The sequence below is a fragment of the Streptopelia decaocto genome (genome assembly GCF_964273445.1).
Source record: "Streptopelia decaocto genome assembly, chromosome: 8".
Lineage (NCBI taxonomy): Eukaryota > Metazoa > Chordata > Aves > Columbiformes > Columbidae > Streptopelia > Streptopelia decaocto.
Genome location: NC_138662.1, coordinates 19,703,379 through 19,714,352, shown reverse-complemented (window position 1 = coordinate 19,714,352; position 10,974 = coordinate 19,703,379). Strand labels below are relative to the sequence as shown.

Here is a 10,974-nt window from a genome sequence, read left to right as displayed (position 1 = left end):
CCCGGTCACAGCCAGAGGACCAGCGACACTGCAAAGTATGGCAGGTTTTATTTGCAATGAGACCGAACCACAGAATTTTGGTCAAGGCTGGAACCTACTGAAAGATGAGTGTCCCCAAATCAAGGGAGCTGGTGTGCTCTTTCTTCTGTCCTTCAAAGCTGGTTTGTTGCTGGAGCAATGGGCTCCCGAGAAGTCTGGAGGCTGGTGAACACCCCGAGTGGCTGTTCCCATCTTCTGGGGAAGCAAAGGGGAAAAGAAGGAGTTTAAGGGCTGGTCAGACAAGTGGACTGAGGCAGAAATGGGGATAAGAGAAACAGAAAAGTCTTGCACAAAGCTTTCAAGAGGACTCTGAGAGGAGTCCTACAGCCAGCCAAAGACTGGAGAAGGTAGGAGATGCCATAGAATCATTTCAGCTGGAAGAGACCCTCGGGATTATCGAGTCCAACCATAACGTAACCAACTCTAGTGCTAAGCCATGTCCCTAAGAACATCGTCTAAACACCTTTTAAACCCCTCCAGGGATGGTGACTCCACCAGTGCCCTGGGCAGCCTGTTCCAATGCCCCACAGCCTTTTCTGAGAAGAATTATTCCTAATATCCAACCTAAACCTCCCCTGGCACAACTTTAGGCCATTTCCTCTTGTCCTATCACTTGCTACTTGGGAGAAGAGACCAACACCCTCCACGCTACAACCTCCTTTTAGGTAGTTGTAGACAGCGTCCATAAGGACTAAAAGATTTCCCCAGTTGTTCTGTAGTTTAGCACCAAATTTAAGGTTATTTTTAACTTGAAGCATGGAATAGTTCCATATGTTTGAAGACCAGCACTTTTTTTAAAGTACTTTGATGAGCTATGCAGAACGTGGGTTGCCAGGTACGTGTGTAAAAAAGGGATCTTAGCGCTGTCGCTGAAGAACTTCTAAGAATAATGTTATACATATGTACATAAAAGACATCAGAGTATACAACCTGAAGCACTTAAATATGGGTCCTTTTTGAAGGTAATTTCTTATGGCAAGGTAGGCCGGGCTGTTGGGAACCACACTGGTTCTCTCCACTGCACTGTGGCTGCAATCACAGGTTATTAGTAAATCATTCCATCACACACCCAGGCAGGGCAGCAAAACACAGGAGACATTCACCAAGAACAGAAAGGAAGTGTACTTACTATGTATATTTTATCCATTTTCCAACATTTCCTTTGCTTTCACTCTCTACACGTCAAATGATAGTAAATTGCAAATGTACTAGTTCCAGCTGAGCACAACCGGGGGTGAAATAGCTTTTCTTTGAAGCCGAAGCTAGAGTCCACTTGAAAAGCTGTAGGGAGAGCCACAGAAATTTGCAAAAGAGAAGCTGAAATTCTGACCTGGTGGTTCAAAGCACTGTGATTCATGAAACAAGTTTTCAGAGGAGCTACATAATCCATTAGGAGAACAGACCGTGGAAGAGCCCATCACTGGAGCGGAGATAACGATCACCAGGTAAACAGCTTATTAGAAGAATCTCATTGTCTTCCAGATCAGCAGAAAAACAATATAGATCTTCATGAATATATTTTAACATTAAAAAAATAGATTATTCTAGCATTTGTTTTCGTTGCTTTTCAGGTGATCGAGGATGTAATTACACATTTAGAGTAGAGAAAAAAATATAAGATGAAGATCCAGGGCCAAATCCCTTTACCTCTGAACATTTCCTAGGAAGACATGGGGTGGAATGATCCTCCTCTGCATGTTTTAACGTTTTGGGAGCATCACCGCAGTGGGTGCGAGGATGGCGACTCCAACACCTGGTGGTTTACATATGTGGGCAGTTCCTATGACCACATGTATGAAAACAGTGATGAGACCTACATGAAACCAGTTATACATGGACAATTTCAAAATACAACAGCTGGGGATAAAAATGAAGAGCTTCAATTAGCTTTTTATAGCCTTTCATTTTTTGCTTTATTCCCTGTGTGCCATGTGCCCAGCTACCTCTCCAACATTTTTCTTCATATTTGGCAACAAGTGATGTGTTTCAGCATTTCAAGTGAAGCTGCACTGTATGCCTTTGCTTAATAATCCCCCCATTCATTTAAATAGTCGGTAGTTTGCCAGCGCTGCTTTGTTTGCATTTTAGAATTATGGATGATGTCAAGACAGCCTTGATTAAACGCTCAGCTAACGACTGCTCAGACGGGAAGGGGCTGAAGTAAACTGTTATTTCAGCGAGACTCACAAGCTTAGAGAACACATATTCCGTAATTTATTTGTTTTTTTAAATCAGGATTTGTAATAGGAGAAATTAAGGCTCTTAAGGACTTTCCCAGCGATGTGAGACTACCCATGGACATACAGACACGCAGTATTCATATATTCTCAGAAGCATTTTGGCTCTATACCTCTCAACAAATGTGCTTTCTGCCTCTCCCTTCCTCCCTCAGTCAAGCTTTCAATTCCAAGTATCGGTTTAGAAATCGTAGTCACCCCAAAGGCAAACCATGAACTACACAAGGCCCACACAATATTACGAAGTTAGTGCCCCCATTCTAGATATTTAATCCAGCAGAAAACAATTCCCTGCTTGATATATAGTGCTAGATGTTCAGACACAGGCAGGAACTGAGGGACATGGACAGACGCCATGGGCTGCAGGAGATGTGATGGGTGGTAAACACAAGGGCAGGTCACTTGCCTATGGAGCATGAAGAAAATCCTATTAACTGCCCACCCCAGCTTAAGCTGATTGCAAGACCAGCATAGAAAACACATGCAATTACTCAGTTATCAAGACGGACCTTCTCAGAGTACATACTTCCCTTCCATCCAGCTCCCTGAGTCTCAGTCTAAAAGGAAAACACATGAAGTGGGAAAGAAACAGCCAGCTCACTGCTGGAATAAAAGTTTAATTGAGGAGTCTCGGCTGTGTTGCACATATATGTTCAAATATGACGAACGAAAGCCTGCAAAAATCTCCCCTTGAAATATCCCAAGCAGGGTGAATTTTCAGAGCGTGAAATCCAGTAGGTTAATTTAGGCTTCAAAGCACAGGAGGATTGGAATTGTCAAGATGAGGCCACAGAGCAGAGACCAAAGACAAACAAACCCTTTAAAACATTCTTCCTTTAAACAAACAAAAAGCAAGAAAAGCAAAATCAGTAGATACAATTGCAGAATTCAGCGTTTCCCAAGGAAAAAGCTGATGCTCAAGAGCATTGCTCCCAGCTGCCTTGAGAGCTCCGTGGAAAAATGAGAACAAAATTACCTTGACTTTGCAGCAACAACCAAAGTTTTTAAAAGTTTCCAATATTGGATCATTAATTGGAAGAACTTTCTGCTGATTTTTTTTAAAAAAACATATTAAAGCAGAATTTTATTGCCTCTTTGATCTTGCACCTACAACTGCATTTAGCGACCAGAGTGGTTAAGACTCTAAGAAGCTGTCACTGAATTGTACCACTGAGGTTCATGGTTGTCCCAAGGCTCTTCTACACAGATGATGACCTACGTATGAGCAATGGAAAGCAAAAGAATAATGACTGGATGATACAGAAACGGTACAAACACAAGAGTATGGGTTTAGGTTGTGATGCTCGTTCTGCTTGGGAAACATAAAGGGAGACAAGAGATCAGCTGTAAGGCTCATAGATCTGCTCCTTTCCTACATGTTTTCCTTACTTTCCCAACTACAGTTATAAGGTAAACGTTAGTGACCTTCCTGCTAATAGTTTTATATGACAGCTTCATATTCCCACTGGATATTTTAGAGAATAGCTCATTAATCAGAAAAGTCGGAATTGGGGAAGGGCTGTTGGGTTATTCTCTGCGTTTCTCTCTGCCATAAGCATTGTGAAGCAAAGAAAACAAAATCTGGGATTTTTGCAGCCTAAAACATGATGGAAAAAGAAAATGGAGATGCTCTGAAGTGCAAATCCTGCAAGTAATTACGGATGAACGACCTGATGGATTCCCTCATTTCTTTGCCAATTATTTCCTTCTAGTTTTGTTGCTGCTTTTGTAGCCATCAAAAGCAACTTCTTGCTGACAATGATCATTGCTGTACTACATCATAGCTCACCCTTAGCATTTGCTCTGCATTGCAGCATACACTCATATTTGCAATTTTGGCCCAAGAGCACAACAGAGCTTTGCAGTTCTCTTGTCCGTCCTGCCCAGGCAGTGACAGACAGACAGACAGACGGTGAGACAGGCACCAGAGAGCTGATGAATGGTTATTGGGAATTCAAATGGGATCACAATTTTCTCTCTAACATACTGTCTTCAAGCCCTATAAAGGCTAACACTGCTTTAAGAAACACCGCTTGAATTATTCCTCTTCCCTATGATTACAGCCAATTTTGTTGGCAGAAAATTTACCTTACGCTACTTCATTACAGCTACTTCTATTAACAACAGCTACTGTTATATAAACATGTATTTTCTAGCACATCTATCCTTTCCCTGTAGCTGAAGAGCTGATAGGCAGATAACACTAGTCTCATTTATTACTTTTGAGTTTAGTTTGCTTCCTTAACAATCCTCTTCTCCATCTCTCAAAGGAAGGGAGTTTTCTAACTGAGCTTTAAGGTTCTGGTCACACCAGACCTCGGAACAGGTCAGATCTATGCGAAAATTCAGGATTATTCTTGTCTTTGGTACAGGCTGCCTCCTAACCCTACTGGGAGATTCGTTTGTGACTTGGTGCCAAAAGACTCGCTTTCTGCTACCGCAGGCTCAGCTCTGTTGGCAACGACAGAATCTCTTGACTGTCCTGTGGGTTAGATAATGTTTGCAGCAGCTGATGGGCTTCGCTAATGAACCTTGGCTAATGGTGGTTTGTTTCAAAGGCTCTTCTCTGTTTTCCTTCTGCTCCAGCATCAGCCAAGGGTAGTCTGGCCCTTTGCTGCAGCTGGGCTGGTTTTCATCAGCTCACTGAATATATTTCTTAACCTCCTAGGCAGCTTAGTAGAACTGGGTGGGATGAACAGCCAAGGAGGGATTTCGCTGGCCGGAGTTTTCCTCCATATGTTGTGACACGAGCGCTGGGCTGCCACCGTGCCCGTGAAGCAAAGGATCTCAGAAGCCCAAGCTGAAGCCAACACTGGAGCTTGGACAGCCGGAGGGATGACAAAAAGCCACACACAAAGGCTGGGCAATGTTGCTTTCCATCACAGAAGTCCAGAGTACAAGCACTAGCAAATTAAGCATCAACTGAGGAGCGCAGCTCAAAGGCAATTCTGTCCCCAAGCGTGTATTGCCAGCCCCTCTCTGTGGGACTCAGCTGTCACCCAGAGCCAATGCAGCATCTGCGTCTCCAATTTCTTCAGTTTCTGCAGAATCTGGAAGCACCAAGAGCCATTGAACTTCTATTGGTCCACTAAATCCGGGGGAGGAGGGATGAGATCCCGCGGGTTCAGCCTGGCAACAAGGCAAACATCGTAGCTGTCGTGCATGAGGACGTTGATGGCCACCACGTTCCACTGGTTCTCCCACGTATCCAGCTCCAGGATCTCTTTGGTGATAACTTCATGACGAGCTGAAAAACAGGAGCAACAACAGCAGGCATCAGGAGTCAAGCCAAACGGCATCAAAGAGGTTTGTGCAGTTATTATTACAACCCTTCTGTAAGGCGGCAATGAAAAGGTAATTTTTGTGGTGCTAACAGTGAGTTGTCAACACAGAGCGAATGCGATATTGCAGGTGGAGACCTGCACAGTGTGTTCAGACCTTGCTCTGGACTCCAGGTGCAGCTGCAGGGATAAAAGCATTAAGTGCTCCATCATGGTACAAGTCTGCACGTGGCATTTCATGGTGCAATCAATGGTCAAATGGTCATCTTTTATAGAATATTGCCTACTGTTAATCAGTATGCCTACATGCAAGTATGTTGTCTTGTCTTTGCCACGACTAAAATGCAGCTCTCAGGCTCTTGGAATCACTCCAAGCCAATGGCTTTTCTTGGTTGTGAAGTCTGGACATCCTGTGATTTGGGGAGAAACAAAGACAGAAAGAATCCACCAAGGTTTTAAATGTACTTTAGCTGTTCTAAAGGAATGTAGGAATTTGTCATGCATGGTGAGGTTAGAGAAATGTCATTAAATCACAGCTAATCTCAACACAAGAAGCTTTTTACTGAGACAAACAAAAAATAATGACAGAATCACCACGCAGCAGAGAACCATAGTTGTCCACCAACGGTGCTATATTACATTTCTTATAAGAACGCAAAACCTTTCTTTGCTAACAAAAGTCCTGAACTCTCCAGCAATTGCTACTCAAAACCAAGTTCTCTCCTAAAAATAAAAAGCATCTTTCACTTGTGTTCACTTTTTCTTTCCATCTCAAAGTTGCTTTCTCACAGCGAGTAACCTCAGTTTAAACTTGGCTTACTTTGAGCTGAGGATGTGCTCGTGCTTTGCTCTCAGCTTCCTGCTGATGAATTTCTGGATAAATGTATCGGAAGCCAAGTCTCAGAGATTTTCAAGCACAGACGCTTCACAGGGACCAGGATAAGAACAATCCGAGCAAGAAACATTGAATACTCGGTGCTGTTTTATCAAGTCTTGAAAGACTGATGACAGGTTAAAATTCACGGGGTCCAGACTGAGGTTGCCATTCAGCTATCCCTTCTATAAGGCTTCTTATAAAATATAATTAAATACAAATTAACAAACAAACCAACCATAAAACCCCAAAACAACAACAAACAACCTTATCCTTCACATCTACCGACCGCATCCCGTTGTTTGGACAGTGCCCTTCTGTGGAACCAACAGCCGAGGATTGAAGAAGGGGGAAAGAGTGGAATACAGAAGAACATCCAGAAGCATTTATAGTTTCTCATGTTGGAAGCACAGACCACATATCCCTCCAGAGGACAGGAACTCTGGGGGTTTAGCACCCCCAAGATAGGGCTGTTGTGGTTTAGGTTCTGTGCAAAATTGGTATTGATGTTATGGTGACGGAGTGTCATGGGATTTAAAATCCCCTGGGGGCTCCTCTGCAAGTAGCTTCAGGATTTGCCCCTCAGTTATGTCACGATTAACTACGGTATCATTTTTGTTGGTCCAAATCCAGGCCGCTGGGACTTTCACAGATCTCTGGGAGCTTGCTTGAGTAAAACTTGGGTAAGATTTCAGGATTTAGCCTCATCTGCATAATCCTTATTCCACTCCTTTCTGCAGTTCACAGAAGATGAAGCAACAGTCATGATGGTTTGCTTATTAAACCTGGATTACTAAAGAATATTAAGATGGAGGAAAGCAGCACCCATCCAAGAGGGAAGACAGCAAACTGCTAAAATACCCACTTACATGTGAAACGAGAAGGCATGACTAATGAACTGCAAATAGCAAGTACCAGCAAAGAGCTCATTTCTATATGACCCTGCACAAGTGAACGTGTTTTTCCTAAGAGGTAAATATGGAGACACAAACAGACCTAAGCTGTGACATGGGAGGCTCCAGGCCCTGTATTTATGATCATATCATGTCCCTTATCCAATAAATTTTTATCCCTGGATTTTCTTTGGCATGGAGGATGACAAAAATGAGACAATCAGAGGAAAAAAACCCAAACACTGGAACTGAGACATTCTGTGGGTGATTGCAACACTTCCAAAAAGATAAACAACATAATTAAAACATCAAAGGCAGATTCAACCCTTCCTTACGAGACTTGCTGTGTTTTTTCCTGACCCTGGTGACTCACAACCTTTAGTGTCCCTTGTTTCCCTTTTCTTTGGGATGTTGTCACTGGGTTTGTTCCACTCTACAAATTCTCCTTCCCAGCACATGGAGTGTTACTTAACTCTTAACCCTTGGGAGATAAAGAGTATGTTGTTGGAATGAGGGAAGCAATCGTTTCTCTAGTCTTATCCCGTCCAATATGAAAGGAAGCAGCACCCTTTGGATAAGAAAGTTCATGTGAGGAAAAGCACTGCTTGAAATACTACAGAAAAACAATTACATCCCCCCTTTCTCTTTAAAAGATAAATGATTTAAAACACCTCAATTTTTACAATTCTTAAGCCTTTTTTTCTTGCTTAGAACAATAGAAAAAGTTATATTTTTCAAAGAGACCAGCACCTTTGATTCCAGGCAGTAATGTTGGATTTGGGCTTTAATCCCAACAAACAGTTTTAAGCCTGAAGGTGCAAATAATTCCAGATTCTGCCTCATTGGTTTATCTTATTTAATTGCTTTTTTTTTTAATTAAGGCAACACCTTCACAGCCAATTTTGCTGACATGAGAATAATGTGACATCTGCAAAAAGAAATGGGCTGTATGACACAGCAAAAGCCACCCCATAGAACTCCGTCATAAGTAGCATTATTCCGCATCACTTCCCAGACAACCACCTTAACTAATGAAAGGATTTCACTCCTTTCCAAATGCTTTCATATCTTTTTCTACAAAATGAGACAGTATTTTCCTGCACTTTCTTGTTTAACTATGAGAAGTTTTAAGACAATTTCTTTACACTATGTTTTTCGCATAGGAGCTAAAACTGCTTTACATTAGAGTTATCCAGGCAGTACAAATCTAACCTGAATGCAGATCTTTTCCAAGCAGTAAAATGGTGTTTATAGCGGTGTGGTTTATTCTTATTCAGGACAGGAAAACACTAAACCAGCACTGGGAACATTAATTCCAGCATAAACTGATCCCCACTGGAAATGGTGGTATTTTAAAAGCAAGCCAGAGCTCTTTGGTTTAGTTCTGCCTTTTTGAGGTACAAGTGCAGGCTGAAGGCTCCCACTGAACCTACAAACCCCACCTTTTGCCAGGAAAAGAACATGAGTCATACCTGAAAATGTTGAACTTATAAATGCTACAATTATATTTCATATATGCAGCTCTAGGAGGCTGAAAGCAAAGTGAGTCTAATCTTTAAATTCTCTTTTATATTCTGGTCTGTATACAAAACACTTTCCCACGATTTTTCATACAGAATTTTTCTTCAAGTGCATGGAAAAAAACTAACAAAACCCATGATTTTTCAGTGATTGCTTGCACTCCACATACACAATCATATTTTCCCTGTAAAAGGTTTGTTTTCAAATATTATTCACTCCCCAAATATAGCCAGACTTCTTTTGACGTTGTAAGTTTTCTCCTGTCATTCGAATGAGGATTGGCCATAAATCAAGATGAACCATTCTTGGAAAGACCCCCAGTATGACTGCAGGCAACATAAATATTTCATTTGCTTTTCCTTCCTTTTTTTTTTTTTTTTTTTTTAAACTGCATTCCATTTGTGATTTGGGCACTGGGGGAAGGAAGAACTTTCTGTGTGAATATAATATTTATTACCAGTTTTGGTCTCGTTTGACCTTGCTGTCTCTTTCCTGTTTGGAACTGAACGTTGAGATACAATTATTAGGGTTTGGGTTGGGAGGGTTAAAAGGAGGCAGATTTAGAAGAATTAAGCAACATGCTTAACAGGTAAAAAAATTATAAATCTATAGGTTATCCAGGACTATTAACCATGCAGCTATTGTGTTGGCAAGCCAATACAAAGAAATCCACTTTACTGTAGCCTGTAGTTCATTGGAGTTAAATCTATGGCAGGTTTGCTGAAATGTCATCAATATTTATCAGTTCTTATGGGAGACCGTTAACATTAGCTGATATATTTGCCTCCATATTATGAATGGAGGAACAAGAGTGACAGAGATGCTGTGGGCACAAGTGGTGACACCTCTGAAGGCATCAGGGCAGAGATACCCAAAGGAATTGGGGACAAGCTCAGCTGCTCATGAGTTCATCCAGAGCAGGGACCTCAGCACAGGACCCCATTGCGCGGTGGGGGACAGTCCCTGTGTCCCTGAGACATCCCCACACGGGTGACTTTCCTGAGCTCCCGCCAGTGTCAGTTCTCAGGCTGTCATGGCACCTTTTCATTTCCAGTGTGTGGTTTCCTAATGTCCCCTGTCTTCTTTCACCATTAATCAAAAAAGACACCAAACCCATAGGGGTTAACTGTGAACCGTCTGCTCATCCCATGGAAAAAAGCACTTGAACACCACAAGGTGCTTGCCAGTTCCCCAACGCTCCCCAAAACATTTACTCAGGTGTTTCTTTCACCAACTTGCTCAGTTCTTGTCACCTACCAGCCACCCCAGAGCTGCCTTGAGGCATTTCAGCCTCCACTGCTGGTTTCTACCTGGTTTTGCTGCCATTAACTGTGCCAGAGACCACAAACCCATTTTAAACATATGGGACTGGCCTCTGCTACTTATCTTCCTCGCTGCTAATAGCTGCTTTCATAATTATATGACGTGGAGTTAGGCGACTTGGGAATTCACGTTTGTGTTGCGATGGGATGAAAGCGCATTTAGATCATTACCACCAGATGTCCCAGCTCCTCATTTGCAGGAGGAAAAAGAATAAGTTCATCAAGACTGTGGCCTCCAATCCCATTTGCGTATGTGAGCTGCCCCCTAAACTCCACCAGCCCGGCGAGCATCACGTGGCGAACACGCCTTGCGGGGTCAAGTGCATCCATCATCTGTGCCCGTGGGCAGAATCAGGCAGAGAATACACAGCAGAGGGACCTGGGCTGGGCTGTTTAACATGCTGGCAGCCGTCGGGATGTTAAGTGTCAGGGCAGCGTATCCCACCAGACACAGGGAAAGCTGGGAGGCAGGTTGGGGCTTGAATATACAACTGTGGCAGCTGTTTTCAGAGCACCTGCGTGGAGTAAGGTAAGAGATTTGCTCTCATCGACAGGACCTCTGTCCTTTTGCTCTGCTGTGCGATTCTTCAGGACTGTGGCTTTACGACCCACCCATTCACTCACACATCAATATAAATGAAAATTAAATGTATGTATAAGGAATGGGATGGTCTACAGGAAGGAACTTCTAATTCAGTTACTTCAACTGATTTTCTTGGGATTGATCCAGCTACTTCAGCTTTTAAAATCTTTCCAGATTTTGCCTGTTGTTCATAGGCAAGGCCTCTTTCAGACATAATCTTACAA

The 10,974-nt window shown here is 42.6% G+C and overlaps 1 protein-coding gene across 1 annotated transcript in view; it reads right to left on the bottom strand.

Moving 5' to 3' along the window:
• Window positions 1-5,353: 5,353 nt before the first annotated feature.
• KBTBD12 (kelch repeat and BTB domain containing 12) overlaps window positions 5,354-10,974 on the bottom strand; it is a gene marked incomplete at its 3' end in the record, with an annotated part of 48,864 nt that continues 43,243 nt past the window's right edge. The window contains exon 7 of the mRNA XM_082060441.1: window positions 5,354-5,523. Within this exon, the coding sequence (XP_081916567.1) occupies window positions 5,354-5,523 (170 nt within the window). The remainder of the gene's footprint in view (window positions 5,524-10,974) is intronic.